Here is a 17,084-nt window from a genome sequence, read left to right as displayed (position 1 = left end):
AGGAGCTTATGTTAGGAAACTTGGAAAAGAATCTGCAGAAGACAAACCAGAACTTAGATGGAGCCCAATGCTGGTCGATCCTCTATTCCTCTCTCTTAGAGTGACAAACAAAACCCCAAAAGGGCTCATTGATCAGGCTTCAGACTTGGGAGATATGGCCACTTGATGGAGCTTCCAAACCCTAACTCTTCTTGCTGCAATCGATTCTGTCTAGGGTCTGTTTCTTCACTAATCTCCAATCAGATTTGGTTGTCTTTGATAATGACCTTAACAACCTTCAATTGTCTAACTAAATAACAGACAAGGAAACAAAGGAAAAAGAGAATCGATGGGGGTTGGAAGGGGGAAGAAAAGTGGTTGGGTTGGGTATCTCACCCCTCTATTTTAGGCATCTCACCCTCTCAAATATTAGGTATCTCACCCTCCCAAATAAAAAGTTGAGAGTCAGAGATTTAGAGAATGATTTGACTTGTCAGGAATAAGTTGGTATGATTTCTATTTGGATTTATTACCTATTTTTGAAAAATTATTTGTAATAATAAATTATGGACCACAAATAATTTTCGTTTGGTTACTATTTATGTAATATATTATATAATTAGGAATAGATTGGCATGCCTATTTGTAGAAATATTATGGGAAAAAAGAACACTGCCTGCTTGTGTGTGTCTACGCCTAGACACAAGCGGGCATGAAAAGATTGTGCTGTCCCCCTTCCCATGCGTTGAAGATGCCTTTGTGCGACTTCCCATTGGTCTGTGCACTGGCGTAGTGGCCACGCAAGCGGGTAGCGTTAAATTATGGATAAGGGACGTTGTCCAGGAGTTGAGGGGGTTGCGCCTAGACACAGAGGGGTGGAAATGATCACCCTGCTCCCATGAAAGATGGAAATGCCCACCCTGTTGATTCTTCTAGCTGCTCTCCCATTGGCAAACACACTTTTCCCCATCTCTACTCTCCGTAGAATTCTAAAAAAGCAATAGAAAAGCAGAGAATATTATTTATCACCTTTACTTTCCCCTTCCCACCTCTCTCTCTCTCAGTCTTACACAGAGGAATTATCTAGAGCGCCCTTCCTCTTCCCCTTCTCTTTTCTTGTTAGGTAAGAATCACAGAGTAAACAACCATTCAACAGCTGTAGAAGAAGATCAAATCATGGAAGAATAAGTTTTCAACTCCCTTTCTCTCTCTCTCTCTCTCTCTCTCTATTTCTCTGGATCTTGATCCATTTATCTAACACAAACCCTATTTATTTTCTCTTTGAAAATTGTCAGAGCTGAGATATACCTAAAACCATAGAGAACCACAACATCCACCTCTTACTCATCATCTTCAAGAAGCGTCCATGTCACAGCTCTCGACAGCCTCATAAACGTGAGCTCACTCTTTACCATAGTAGTCTTCGTGGGCTTATCTCTAACCACACCAGGCCAACGCAGCCTGGAAAACAAAGGAGCATGTGATGCAGGCCTTGAAGTTGCGAAAAGACTCTTAGCCTTCGAAGTTCTCTTTCAGTTTCTTTCTCTTCTCAAGCTTGGTGGCTCAGGGATTGAAGTTAGCCATTAATCTGCTTAACAGCAAAGATGTGGATGATGCATTTAGAGTTCATATAAATCCGAAGGTTCTGAGGTTTGGGATGATGGGATCTGCATTTGGGTCTGTGATGGGTTGTGTGTTCTTGATGTTATCAATGGTGAATGTGATTGAGATCAGATTGGGATTGCTTTCTGTTTGATTACCAGAAAGAAGGCAGATCGCAGGGAGAGAGAGAGAACTGGGATTCAGTAGAAAAGGTTAGCACATAGAGAAGGGTTTTATTAGGGTTCACATTGGGGAGAGAGAGAACGAGAAATTTTTTATTTGAAAATTCTAAAAATGGTTGAAATTACATATTTACCCTTAGTTTTGAAGTAATTATAACACATGCTTATTAAAAAGTAGCACAAATCAAAATAAATGATCCGTGGCCACAAATCACAAATAGCTTTTCACCGATTTGTGATTTATTATGATTTATAATAAATAAAAATAAGTGCAATAAATCATACCAACCGACTGTAAAAACAGATATAGGTCAGATAAATACAAATAGAAATCATACCAAAGAGAGCCTTAGTTTTGGATATTGTGCTCTGTGATTCAAGGCTTCAGTCTGGACATTGTTCAAATGAGTGCCTGCCTACATTTGGTAATCCATCTTTTATTTTGGATTTAGTTTATTTTATTTCCAGTTTACTAATATATCCATTTTGAATTTAACTTTATATTGATGTCTAAATGAGTGGATCTTGTGGCTCAATGGTTAAGTTACACTATTGCAACATATTGGTCACAAGTTCAAAACTTGGATACAGCCTCTTCTGCGAAGCAGGAGGTAAGGCTACGTACATATGCCCTCCCAGACCCTGCAGTAGCGGGAGCCTTATGCACTGGGTTGCTCTTTATTGATGTCTAAACGAAGATGGCCTCATTTAGTTGGGATAAGGCTGAGTTGTAGTTGTATGTGTCAATGAAAATGTGAGTTATTTTTTGCAAAAGGTTTGACTTTCATATTTCTGTCATCTATTTTCATCGGTATATTTAAGTTTCTTACATAATAGAAGTAATTTATGTCCATGTTAGTGTCTCCATAGTAAGAATAATGGCAGAAAAATAAGATATCATAAATGGCTAAAAATTTGGCGAGTGGTCTACTACTAGGGATGGGGAACAACTCACAAAATTCTAAAGCAAAAAATCTGATGGATAGATTTGAAGTTATGTAGAAATCCTACTTGATAACTGAAGAACACAGCAGAACCAAAATTTCGATTATAGAAATAAAAGTGACAAAATAGGATTCTGAGACAGAGATAAGATGATGAGCTAACCAGCAGACAATCAGAGAGGAGAATACTGTATTAAAATTAGAATCTGAGAGACAAAATTAAGTTTTCAGAAGAGTTGATCTCAAGTAGGAACTCGAATCTGACTTGTAAATTAGAACTGAAACAGATCTCAGATGGAAGCATCCAACGCTTACTGATTAGGGAGCAGCCAGACAAGACCAAGAATTAGTTAACAAACCAGAATTGAAAGAAATTATGCGCAGGTGAAGGTAAGTCGAGAATGAATAAAGGAAATATGGAGTCCCAACTGGTCCTCAAGTTTGGAATCCCACCAAGCCTTCCTCGGCATCCCGCCAAGGTTTACTGCATCTCACGGCACTTGCTCTGAATCTCACAGAACTTAAGAGGAAAAAGCAAGCTTTGTTCAACTCATGAAAAGTTGAGAACCAGAATATGGGAAAATGATTTGGCTTTTCTAGAATGACAGAGGCCAGGCCATCTTTATTTATAGAGGGGAGAAGGATTTACAATTAAGGTATGTTAGGTAGGGATGTTTCATAATCCTTATCCTTACACACGATGACCTAGACATTAACACTCCCCCTCAAGTTGGTGCATATATCTCTCAAGTGCACCTTGAATACAATAGGATGAAACACCTTACAATTTGAACCCTGTGTGAACCATAGTTGTCACGGCGCCAAGGCGAACCAAGGCGGTGGAGAGTTGTCTAAGCGCTTAGGCGAGAAGGCGACCAATTGTTATTTTTTATTTTTCCTATTTTCTAACATTATTTAGTAAGCTATATATACCTTGTATCATAAAAAATCAAGATTAAGCAACATCAAGTCATTAAAAATCAACATTTAGCCATATTAAATCATAAAAAATTAACATTAAGTCATATTAAGTTATAAAAAATCCAAATTTAGAGAAATGCTCTGGTTCTATAACAAGTTTGACTGGTCAAATGATATTATTTTTACATAAGACTTTTTGTATCAATTATAATATAAAACCTGCTTTCCAACAAGTCTGAGATTATTTAAATCTAAGTTGTAATGACAAAGTTATGCTCTGGTCAAACTTATTTTTAAGTGCGCGAATGCTGTTAAAATAATTTTATGGATATCAAAACAAAAAATTATTTTACCGGACTTTTGGTTTTTAGCAATGTTTTAACATGATAGAATTTATAAAATTTTCATAATTGAGAAAAACTCCAGCATTTAGAAGTTGAAAATCGCCCCCTATAACCAAAATCCAGTTTTTCTTCCAAGACTGGGGGGTTGACTTTTTATCCTTTTGGAATTTGATTTTTAAACTATTTTTATTGGATTCAAATAGGGGGTATTTGCTTATTTATGCATAATATCTTAAGTAAATGAAATAACAAATATAAAAAGCATTTACTTAAATGATATTTGGCATAAATAAGTGCCAAAACACAAGGCGGTATGCAGTGCAATAAGGCGACTGTCGCCTAGGCCCCAGGCAAACTGCCTGGACGCCTAGGCGTTGCCTAGGCGACGCCTTGACAACTATAGGCGACGCCTTGACAACTATGGTGTGAACACAACAGCTAATTGATTCTCGGAGTTGACAAAAGGAATGCAACTTGAACCTTGCTTAAGCTTCTCTTTGATGAAGTGTCTGTCAGTCTCAATATACTTGGTCCTGTCATGTTGGACCGGGTTATAAGCTATACTGATTGTTGCCTTGTTATCATAGTAGAGTCTCATGGGCTCTTCAACAGTCACCAATAGATCACAAAGTAACACATTGAACATACAAGTTCACAAACACCTTGTACCATTGCTCGGTACTTTGCTTATGCACTGGATCTAGATACCATTGGTTGCTTCTTGCTCCTCCAGGTGACTAGATTTCCTCCAAGAACTGTGTAGCATTCTGAAATAGAACGCCGATCATCAATGGAACCGGCCCTGTCAGCATCAGTAAAGGTTTCCAGCTTCAAATTGCCATTGTTGGAAAATAAGATTCTTTTTCCAGGGACTGACTTCAAGTACCTCAGAATCCGATTACACTGCCTTGAGATGTGCAGTCCATGAATTATGCAAGAACCAATTGATAATCCTTACAAATGTAATATCTAGTTGGGTATGAGAGAGATATATCAGTCTTCCAACAAGTCTCTGATAGTTTTCTCTATCTACCGGATCACTACCCTTACTGCTGAGATGGTGATTGACTTTGATAGGAGAATCCGCTGGTTTGCATTTGAGCATACCTGTCTTAGTGAGAAGGTCTAGGACATACTTCCTAATAAAGATACTGCTGCTAGATCGGGCAACTTCTCTTCCTAGGAAGTATCTGAGAGATCCCAAATCCTAAATCTCGAATTCCTTGGCTGAGCTTTTACCTTGGAGATTTATGCATCATCACTGCTTGTTACCACTATATGATCAACATACATGATGAGTGCAGTAACATTATTCTCCTCATGTTTGACAAATAAGGTGTGATCAGCCTAGCTTTCACCAAATTTCTTTATGATCAGACTAGCTTTGCTTGTAACCAAATTTCAGCAAACCTTTAGGAACTGACCAAACCAAGCCCGTGGAGATTTGATGTAGATAAGTCACTTAATGAGCTTATTTTATTGCAAATAAGCTTTAGAGTGGTTTATGTATGTGTTGGGCCTTTGATCCCATGAGTTTTCTTTATAATGGGCCACTTTAATGGGCCATAAAATATGGGTAGAAAGTTGAAAAAATGGGATTTAATTGATTAGTTTAGTTAAGATTCCTGTTTTGAATCTATTTCCTTTATTATTTCAGTTTTCTAGTCAGTCTAGGTTTCCCAGTTAGTTAAGGATTTGGTTATGCCTTTCCTTTTTGGGCTTGAGTCAGTTTTGAGCCTTTTATATAAGTTTATAAGGGGTTACAACATTGAACACGAGTTTATTAATGAGAAAAGAAAAGATGGCTTATGCTGTGGAATGCAGTTGGGTGAGATGCCTAAACCCGAGGGAAGAGATGCCCATTCATTAGTTCTTCTGCCCCCTTCTCAACCCTCCATCGAATTCTCTTTCTTTTCTTATTTTCCTTTTATTTGTTTATTGTGAGAGAGTGTTTAAGAGCTAGAACCAAGCCTATGGAGAACATCTTCTCTATTCAGCCAGAATTTCAGATCCTGCCTGGGATTAGGATCACTTGTGATTCTAGTTTCTACATTAAGATTGTTTCAGACCTTAGAGAGACTTCACTAATTGTCACACCTTCCCAGTTGTGGATGATGATGCAAAACCTGGAGGAATATCCAAGTACACTTCTTATAGATCACCATTTAGGAAGGAATTTTTACATCTAATTGTTGGAGATCCCATCCAAGATTAGTAGCACATGATAGTAGAGCACGAGTTGAATTCATCTTGGCGATAGGTGAATGTGTCTTGGTAGTCAATGCTATAAGTTTTGAGTGAAGCCCTTGGCGACCAACCTTGCTTTCTACCTCTCTATCTTATGCTTCACAGTGAACACTCGTTTACATTCTACTAGCTTTTTTTCCTTCTGGACAAGGAACAAGCTACCAGTACCATTCTTACTCAGAGCGTGCATTTCCTCGACAACAACATCCTTCCACGTATGATCGGACATAACATTTTTCTAGCCTTGTGGAATGAAAAAAAAAAAAAAAAAAAAAAAAAGACAGAGGAAAGAAAGGCACGATAGGATGGGGATAGGGATTTATAGGAAATATAGTTAGAAATGGGATGTTTCGTACATGTTCTAACCCCTCCCTAATAGCAGTAGGAACATCAACGTCATCAATTTCAATATGAGAATCCTTGTTACCTGACTAAGATGGAGGAGGTGGATCAGGGAGTACCGATTATATGGTAGGTTGGTCGTGGGCTACTTTATCTGATCATTCCGTCATATGTGAGCGAGCCTGGTTAGGTAGTTCCGATATTGGAACAATTTACCCCTCACTACTATCTTCTAAAGGCTTCTCCGCCTTAAGATGAAAATTGTCAATAACAAGAGAGCTTGAAGGAATCTTTGGCATAACATTCATCCACTCAAGAGATTACTGGTAGTGAGGCTCGGATTCATAAAGGTAACATCCGTCGTAACAAAGAGACGATGAGAGGGAGGATGATAGTACTTGTAACCCTTTGGGGATGCTGAGTATCTAAGGAAGATACGATGAAAAGCCCAAGATCCAGTTTAGATAGGGAGGGGGTAGAGTTGTGAGCATTACAGACATTACCATACACCTTAGGAGGAAGATGGGAGGCAAGGGGAAGGATCCGGGAGACGGCTAACTAGGGTTTGAAAGCATAGTCTAGTACATTGGACAGAACTTTTTTTTATAAGATAGCCGCGGTTAAGATAGCATCCCCCAAATAAAATTTTAGAACATTCATGGTGAAGAGAAGGGAGTGGGTAACATCCGAGAAGATGGCGGTTCTTTTGCTCAGGAAGTACGTTTTGTTTCGGAATGTGAACGCAAGAAGTTTGGTATATGATACCATGCATATCAAGATACTGATGAAAGCTAGTGTCAATGTATTCAATGCCATTATCACTTCGAAGGATCCGAACTTGGGATGTGTGTCCAGATCATGGTGAGAAAGGAACGGAAACAAGTAAAGGCCCCATATTTATTTCGAAGAATATGAGTCTAGGTTGGGCGAGTGCAGTTATCAATAAAAGAAGTAAACCATTTGAAACCATCCGTAATTTCAATACGAGAGGGTCCCCACACATCTGAGGGAATAACAGATAATGAGTTTCAATTATATTTAAACTTGGGGTATAAGGAGTACGGGTATTGTTGGACCTTAAGTGTATGGCCGCTGCCAATCCCCCAAAATATGCCTTGAGAGGGAAGGTGCGTACTTTATTACTTATAACATCCTCCTCTGCAACCAAACACTCACGAGTTGAGCCGGGAACTAGGTAGAGACTTTGGGCCTTCTCCATACAGTCGATATGGGCACCAACAATCCCCGCCAAAGTCGAGAACCTGCGCCCGGGGAGACTCGAACCCATGACCTGCTCTGATACCACTTGTTAGACCTTAAGTGTACGGCCGCTGCCAATCCCCCAAAAGACGCCTTGAGAGGGAAAGGGGCGCACTTTATTACTTATAGCATCCCCCTCTGTAGCCAAGCACTCACAAGTCGAGTTGGGATTTGGGCAGAGACTTTGGGCCTTCTCCATACAGTCGATATGGGCACTAACAGGTATGTTTAGCCTACTCACAAGTGTCACAATGAAATTTGTCTAGGCGACAGTCCTTTATTAAAGAAGGAAACATTAAACCCAGAAAGAGGGATGACCAAGACCCTGGTGCCATTGGCGCACTTGCTGGAGAACACTATTGGTCTTTGGTTTCTGAAACCAAGTTGAGAACCAGAATATGGGAGAATGATTTGGCTTGTTTAGAATGATGAAGACCAGGCTATCTTTATTTATGGAGGGGAGAAAGAATTACAATTAAGATATGTTAGGGAGGGATGAGTCATAATTCTTATCCTAGCATAAATACAACTAACCTAGACAATGAATCAAGTCATTAACATAAAATCATGGGGGTGGCCTTAGGCTTACATCTCTTTAAATTGAATGGAAAACTGAATTCAAACTAAATAGGAAAGGAAACCTCCCCAGCCGCAGGCTGTTTTGGGGTGTCCTAAAGAAACTAAATAACTGAATAAATCAACTTAAATCATGGCTGGACTCATAGAGTCCCTAATCCAGCCAACTATTACTACTTTAGTATTGACATAAATAGACCACATGACTGAACTGTTCTCCAATTTTCTGAAGTGATTAGGCCTTATCTGCAAATTAGGAACTGCAAAGCTGATTCAAGGTTGAGGTTGAACCAAACCAACCCAAACGGCAGGAGATTTTCTTCCTTTTCTTTCTTCTGCTGGAATTCTGCACCAAAGAGGCTAATGTGATCATGGTTTACTTTCTTTGAAAATTAGTTGATCCATATTCTGGAGACAATGGAACGAAGACATTGCAACAGCTACATGCTGAAGAGGATGATGAGGAAAGGTTCCAAGCTGATCTTAAGAAAGCCGTACGGCAGAGCCTTGGTAATTTTATTTTATCATGTTATGCTGTTTTGTTAGATCTTGACTTTCTATGCAAGTTTTGCTGACCTTACGTGGGAAGAACTTAGTTCTTTTGCTGGCTGAGAGGTTGCAATCTGATACTTGTTAAGGTTAGATCCCTACATACACATAGTCTATATCTGTTGTTGTACCTCTTTCAGGTAAGTCATGTGTAAATATTGCTTCAGAAACTTGAAAAGTGCTCCAGTTTTGTTTTGAAACTTTTCATCAGTTTTATCGGTTTGTAGTTAGTTGCCTATTTATTTCCTCATGCTTATAGCCTGGAAAATCCTTTATTATTGATTCTGGACAGCTGCTTTGAGACCAGAAGTTGATGACGGACTGTAGCTTTACTGCCAATTGACGTAGGACAGTAGGTTTTGCATTCATTACTCTTTCTCTCAAGTCTCCACATGTGTTCGTTTTTTGGATGGGTTATAGATTTTTTTTTTTGGGGGGGTTGGGGTGTTAGATCTTCCTTGTCTCTTTAGACGTTATCATCCAAATGTGCTTCTGTTACTTTGATGGCTTGCTTCTTCCTCTAGTGTTCTGAACCTTAATAGAAGTGTGAAAGTCAGAGATGCAGCTGAAAAAAAAAAAAATAGAGAAATTTTTAGCTCTTCTCTAAGTTTGATAGTGGAGCTTGGGTCCTAGGTCTGTAATTATACTTTTCTACATTCGAATTGATATTCTTCACTTGTTACATGCAGAAAGCCATGTTGGCTACTAACTTGATGCAGTAGTACTCTCATGGCTGGACTGGCATGACCTAGTCTGGAAACCCAAGGCCGAGAATAAACGGGTCCAGACCTGGATTCCAGTCTTCCAAGAATTTAATTATTTGTTGGGGTTATTTTGTAATTTCATTATTATTATTATTTAGTTACCTGTTGATGGAGTCAATTGAGGTCAAGTTAGTTTCATGTTCTATTTTCAGTTTCAGGACACAATTAGGAGTCTTTTCCCTTTATATCATAGTTGTAGGCAATGCCTAGGCTTCCAGGTGCCCTATTTTCAGTTTCAGGATACAATTAGGAGTCTTTTCCCTTTATATCATAGTTGTAGGCAATGCCTAGGCTTCCAGGTGCCCTTTGCCAAACGGGTGCCTTGTTGGTGTAGCCTTGACGTCCATGCCCCCTCCAATGTATTGGGTCACCTAGGCTATGTGACAACTATTCTTTATATATATGAATGTAACCCAACAATGGAGCAGAGATTGAATGAATGAAATAGTTTCATTGAGTTTGTATGCTGATTTGTAGTTTTGCTCCTCTTTTCTTTCTCTTCCCTGCATTCTGCAATTCAGAACATCCCCTTTCAGGTGTGCTGACTGTGCTCATTCTTAGTTCTTCACCATTCCTTTCTATTGTTCTTGTCTGTTCTCTGTTTGTTTCCCTCCTTACTGGCAATATCATGTTTCGGGGCGATACTTAAGGCCCTACATAGTGGGATTGCCCTTCCTTGATCGTTCCCCTTTTGTCCTCAGAATTTGGGAGTTGTATCCCTACCCTAAGGTGATTCAGGTGTCAAAATATGGGTTGAAAGACTACCCTGAACTAGGTTATCCAACTTGAGTTTCAGGTATGGTCTTGTTCTTACCGCCAGGTCCAGTTTCAGAAAATTTATACTCTGGTTGCTTGATCTTTCAAACTGAAACTTGTTGCATTTCGGAGGCTGAGAAGTGAAGATTATACCCTCAAGTAGGCAAGTTTCTGCGTAATCCGGATTTTACTTGAGTGACTACAATTCCATCGATTGGCGTTTCGGGTTGGTTTTATTCTTTTTTTTTTTTTCTAAATGTTTGAGGACAATCTTCTTGAATTACACAGAGCCCCTCTTGTTATTAGTTTTGTTCTATTTATTCTTATTCTTGCTTTGAACTTCAGAAAAGGCCATCTTCCAAATTTATTCACCAGTTAGTCTTAGTTGCTGTTTCCTCTTTCAAGGGTCCTAAACTGCTCTGAAATTGCCATTATCCCTATTAATTGAATTTCTCTTAGTCAACTGGGCCCACCCGAAACTCTCGCACAGTGGATGTATGCTACTCCCCATCCCCTACTCTCTCTCTCGCTCTCCTTCCCCATCCTCGAAAGTCTTGCACTTTTTAGGTAGGTGACTCCCCATTGGTTCTCACTTGAATCAAACTAGCCCTTGCTGGTTACGTTTGATGCAAGGAAAAAGAAGTTGAATCCCAACTATCTCACTCACCTTCCCCACTAGGTATTGTTGAGGGGATTCGAGGGTTTGTTGGTTTGGTTGTAGTGCTTCGACTGTCTTGCTCAACTCAGATAAATAAAATCCTCGTCCTTGAATCTCTCACAACCTCCCTCCTTGACTCTCCCGCTCACCTTCCCCAACCCTACACTCTCTCACTCACTTTCCCAATTCCCAAGTCTCTCACTTGTGTTAGAGTTTTAGGGTTTGTTTGATTTTGGTGCTCCGAATGCCTCCCTCAGGTCGGGTAAAGTGAATCCCCATCCCAAATCTCTCGCAACCCCAACCTCTTGCATGCCTCACCTTCCCCACCTCCGACACTCTCGCACTCCTCACCTACCCCATTCATGACTCCTTACTCACTTTCCCCACAAGCGGCGTCTTGGATGGGGTTCAGTCAAACCTTTAACTGGTGCACTGGCTGAGGCCCCAATAAGCCCTCACTGTTCAGGTGGGGCCTGAAATCCCGCTGTCGGACAAATGGGTACAAACAAATGCCCACAACTGACGTCTCGACTGGGGTTCAATTACTGCATTGACTTTGTAGTGAGTTCAATTCTCATTGACCATATACCCTTAGCTGACGTCTCAACTGAAGGTCCAGTCAAACCTTCGTTGAGCTTTTCCAAGTTCAAACCAAATTGATCATGAAAATACAGACATTACAATATTCAGATTCGTGATTTTCAACAAATGCCATGTACAAATTTGCGTAAGAAAAACACAAACCATTCTCTTGATATACCAAATATATAATCTACCAATTTCCAAAATTTGAAATTATAAAATAAAACATCCCTCTTCTTGAAACCTAAATTTCAACACATAATATTCTCTAATAACTCTATGGAATTAAGTTAGATACTTACCATCATGAAGCAACCATCAAGATTTCTAATTAGAACCCACTTCAAGTAAGATAACAAACTCATTGATGAAACCCCTTCAAATCGATTTTGGAACTTGCATACATTGATTCCCGAAACCAAAAAGGGAAAGCAAAGGAGCTCGAGTATTCGCGCTATTGTGGGAAGGGGTTCTCTTTAAGGAAGAGAACAAAGAAGGAAGGAGAAGGGAATAAGGGTTTAGTTTTCCTTCCCTCGATCGAATGTAAGGAGATATTTATCTTGTATTGTTGCAAAATATCAAAATTCCCCTAGTTCTCAAATACATGGTTTCACAATATTTTCAAAACACCCCTTGTCTATGCGAAACATCATTTAACTAAATGTTTCTATTTATTTCATTTATTTAAGAACTTATTCATAAATAAGCAAATTCCCCCTTATTTGGACCTAATAGAAATAGTTTCAAGATAAAAATTCAAAAGGATTAAAGGTCAACTACCGTGACCCAAACCCAGATGTCAGGTGAAGGTACAGCCCTCATGGGTGTTGATCAAATGATCGGTAACATTCTCATAATCACACATAATAAAACACATCAAATCCAACTATCCAAGTCTTAACAAATCAATTAAATCATAAATAAGAAAATCTGAAATAATACCTATTGGTGGCAATCTAAGGTGTGTCCCAAAATTAAGATTCAAAGACGCTTTGACAAAGTTTACAAGAAGCAGTTTCATACTACAACCATCTACTAAAATTGAAAGCTAAAACAAGAAGACTTCGAGTCGCGCATGAACTCTGCTGCAACTCGCACCACCGTTCTATTCCTTTGGTATGTCAAATTTAATGGAGTGAGCTCAACAATCTAGTAAGACAAAAATTAGCGAGAGCACAACACAGTCGTAACAACCGAACAACCGAACAACCGAACAACCGAACAACCGAACAATCATGGCAATCAAATCAAACATTTGTAAATTTTCTCAAAACAACCCTACTTGAAAATACCCTTTTGTCACTTTAGCCAGCACTGAGGGAAACAAATTGCCCCCACCCACAACTCGAGAGGAACATGGCCTCTTTACAATCACTTACTATTGTCACCCACCCTGTGATTAATAATACACCATTGGCCACTCACATGTGCACAGTGAGTACAATCTTTGCGGCTCCACGGAATACCTCTCTAGTGGCTGTGACTCTCCACCGGCATAGGGCATCTGTTAACCCTCAAACGCTTCCTCACTTTAGCAATCACGCTTTTAAAATACACCATATGAAAATAACGATAAAATCCCGAGTAAAGGACAAACTACTTTCTCAATCACCACATACAGATGCATCATCACCAGTTTCCACTTGCACTACCATAGTGCATACTTTATCACAATTAAATGACCATATATCAACATATATAAAGCAAAACACTATAATACAACGTATCACATTCAATGTCTAACATTCCACACAAAACATAAGACATACATATCAGACCTATGTGATGTGCACCGGCTATAATCCACTTACCTCCATCTGCAATTGTGTGATCACCCTCTAAGTCCCAAGTATCCAGGAGGTCACAATCTGCAATTAATAATACCTTGTATTAATCATTTATCCCGAACCCAACTAAAAACCCTACTTCCCTAAAAAGTCAACAAGCTAACCTAAAAGTCAACCCTCTCAGTCGGAGGTCAAACTCTAGGAATCAATAACTAATAGGAAGGATAAGAACCCTTCAAAAGATGGGAGTGATCCGACAAGTATTGCGTCCCAAGGAAAACCCTAACCCTAAAACGAATTAGGTCTCAACATGGGGAGGCCAACTGAATCATTGATTTAGTCAAGTTAAAATCAAAGCTAACCCCCAAGTTTTTGGGTAGAAACCAACAACTATTAGGATTTGATATACATGACACCAAGAATCTTGTAGGTACTGTAATGGGGAAGAAGGATGCAAGATATATTAAAGATACACATGGAAATGGTCAAGAAACGTGTGAAAATGCTTAGGATACATGCAAAATACAGTTTTGGATCATAAAACACTATAGATAAGTAATATGTAAAATATGAATAAAGTATGACAAAACAAATGCAATTGATTTTGTATAAAGGATGAGGTTTCTTACAAGAAAGGTTTGAAGTTCTAGGTTCGAGCCTAGTTTCGATTGGGCCCGAAACTAAATGTTTCGTTGAAATGGAAATTTCGTTTGAAACTTCCCTTCCTTTTTTTTTTTTTTTGGGGGGAGGGGTGAGGGGAAGGGGGAATGTTTTTATAAATAGCTGCTCTTGTGTAAATTTGGTTTCGGTGTTTTATTACAAGTTGTTTAATCCCCAAATGTTTATGAAATCAACACAACTAGGGTCACTTTTGCTAGTAGAAGCAAAGAATCAAGTTGATTTGGCCAAAAAAATTCATTAGATTGCCTTGCTGGATCTCTTGCTAAATGCTTTGTAGTCACTAATCATGTTCTGTAGTTTATAAGAGACGTATTGAGTGTATCAATTCGTATTGACCATGTATAAATCATATCAGGCCATGCATCGATCCGATACAGTAGATACTTTTTTGGTATCAATGTGTCATACTAGTTCCTTAAAGATACAATACGTATCGGTGGATACGGTAGGATCCTTAAAGCCTTGGTAGTAAAGAAACTTAGTGTAGCTGAAATGAAGAAGTTGAGGTGAATTTGTGGTTAAACTAGAAAAGATAAAATAAGGAATGAATGAATTGGAGCTAATTTAGGAGTTGCTCTGATACATGATAAGTTGCGAGAAAGTTGTTTAAGGTGGCATGGACATGTGCAACTTGGGCCTTTGAATAGTTCTGAATGGAGGAGTGATTTGATCCAGATTGAAGGAGCTAAAAGAGCCATGGGTAGGCATAAAGTCACTCTAGGTGAAGACATGAAGTGATGAATGACATACATAGTTTAGCACTAGTAACAAGCATGACTTGAAATAGAGTTGATTGGAGAAAAATGATCTATCTAGTGGACCCCATTTAGGTTGGATAAGGCTGAGTTGAGTTAAGTTGTATTGATAGAACTAGAAGTGCCCTTTGTTTCAGAGGATAGAATTTTCTCCTTTCCTTTAATGGTTTGAGGCAAATTGAAAGCTAAGCAGTTGTAATTTTAAAGATTCTCTTGGGGAAAATAGAGGAAGTTCAGGATCATGGGATCCTTTTATCAAATAGGACGGGGGTGGGGTTGGCAAAATTTAATTTGAAGTAATTGCCCCATGGATCGTATATCTATCTATATGAAGAGGAAATTATTTGAGGAAGGGGATTCTCACTATACATTGTAACCTTACCTATTTGCTATCCTAAGCTTGAGATTTTGCTGCCTTAAACTGCACTCTTTCAACAACAACAAACTCAGTCTTATCCCAACTTAATGGTGTTGGCTATATGGATCCGCTAGAAAAATAAAAAATAAAATAAAATAAAAAATAAATAAAAGGATAAGCAAATGAAAGTAGATTGAAGAGAGATGAAAGATGAGAGTAAGAGGAAAGAGGTAACCGCCCAACAAGTTAGGAGTATCAGCTAAATGGGGTCAGCTATGTGGATCCTAGCTCTTCAATGGGCTCTATCCAAAGTCATACTTGGGGCAAGACCGAGAATGTGCATCTCATTCTTCACCACTTTGCCTATGGTCATTTTTGGCCTGCTCCTAGCTGTTTTAGCTTATTCCATTTGTATCAGGCTACTCCTCTTTACTAGGGTATTAAGTCACTCCTTAAACTGCACTCTTTTATCACATTATAATAGCCTTTTCTTACCATCACCCTTCGCTCTACGTTTAATAGCCCTAACTTATCCTATAGCTCCAATTTGTAACTTTTAGAGAATTAGGGGTCAGAAGGTCAATTGGAAATAGCTAGGGGTTTTTAGGGTTTGAAGATAGTTTGTTTGATAGCTTTGTTTATTTTTTATTTTTTGATTGGCAACTTTGACAGCTTTGTTGTTATTGTGTAAGGCTTAAAGGGTTGTAGCATTTGGTTTCCCAAATGTGTCAAGTGTGCTTCTCATTGGCTGCAGGTGCAAGTTTTCTTTAGAAAGGTTTGGATGTGGGATTTGAACTGATTTTTTTGGGGACTTATGGTAGTTTATTTGTGAGAGAGTGAAGGTTGATAGTAATGCAGGGGCATGATTCCGGTTCTAGTTTTGGGTCATTTTTTTCTAGTTTACAATTGAGGCCATGGTCAAGGATTAAAGTATCGGTATCGGTCGCCATATTAATCATCCAAAATTAAGATATACATAGGAGGGTATCGTATCGTATCAGAGATACGCTAAGATACGCTAGATATACGCACATAAATAGATAGGAAATACTTTTTTATACACTTTTGCATTAAAAAAAAAGTTAAAAAAAAGGCTATGTATAACATGTATTCTGCATAAACACTAAAATGAGTATATCACACTGAGAATCCAAGGTTTATAGTTGTTTATGGGTGTAAAATCCTTGTTCCCAACCTTGATTTCCACTTTAGTTAGAGAGAAAAATGGCTAACAGCAACTTTAGAACCAAATCCCCTCTCAAAAAATCGTGTTTTGTTAAGAAATGACCCATCTTGGCCATTATATGACCGTAGTGCACTGTATTGTACCGTATTGGTCGATACATATCAATATGTACCGATACATACCGAAATGTACATTTCACCTCGATTTTTAAATTTCCATAAGAATATCGGTACATATTGATATGTATCGTACGATATGATACATATCGATGCAAAAGGGTTTTAAAATTTTCATATGGCGTATTAGTAAGGCCGATATGGTATTATACACACTGAAACTTGAACCGGCAAGATTCTCCCTCTGTGGACATTGTTTTAGTTTACTGTTGGGACTTTTATTGTGTGTGTTAGAATTTAAGTCCGATAAGTTTTTCTTTTATTTCTTAAGTTACTTGTAATATTAAGTGATAGAGTTCTATCCTATCTTATCTTATCCCTTGTAGTGGAGTTTAAGTTAGAAATACTCCTTTAAAATAGAGGTCGACCAAGGGGTTTGTATTCTGTGGCATTTGTTTATTTTCTTCCTTGTGGAGTAAGATTGTAACTTTTTTC

The 17,084-nt window shown here is 38.6% G+C and overlaps 2 protein-coding genes across 2 annotated transcripts in view; one reads left to right on the top strand and one right to left on the bottom strand.

Moving 5' to 3' along the window:
• Window positions 1-2,107, bottom strand: part of LOC122089085 (protein GRIP) — a 54,555-nt gene extending 52,448 nt beyond the window's left edge. Inside the window, exons 1-2 of the mRNA XM_042658539.1 lie at window positions 2,102-2,107; window positions 1,519-1,524 (exon numbers count right to left, since the gene is read on the bottom strand). The gene's annotated coding sequence lies outside the window, so the exon portion shown is untranslated. The remainder of the gene's footprint in view (window positions 1-1,518; window positions 1,525-2,101) is intronic.
• Window positions 2,108-8,786: 6,679 nt separating this feature from the next.
• LOC122089567 (inactive ubiquitin carboxyl-terminal hydrolase 53-like) overlaps window positions 8,787-17,084 on the top strand; it is a gene marked incomplete at its 5' end in the record, with an annotated part of 48,957 nt that continues 40,659 nt past the window's right edge. Inside the window, one exon of the mRNA XM_042659299.1 lies at window positions 8,787-8,907. Within this exon, the coding sequence (XP_042515233.1) occupies window positions 8,787-8,907 (121 nt within the window). The remainder of the gene's footprint in view (window positions 8,908-17,084) is intronic.

Source organism: Macadamia integrifolia, chromosome 9, assembly GCF_013358625.1.
Source record: "Macadamia integrifolia cultivar HAES 741 chromosome 9, SCU_Mint_v3, whole genome shotgun sequence".
Classification (NCBI taxonomy): Eukaryota; Viridiplantae; Streptophyta; class Magnoliopsida; order Proteales; family Proteaceae; genus Macadamia; species Macadamia integrifolia.
The sequence above is the reverse complement of the archived record's forward strand: the minus strand, read 5'-3'. Positions and strand labels throughout refer to the sequence as shown.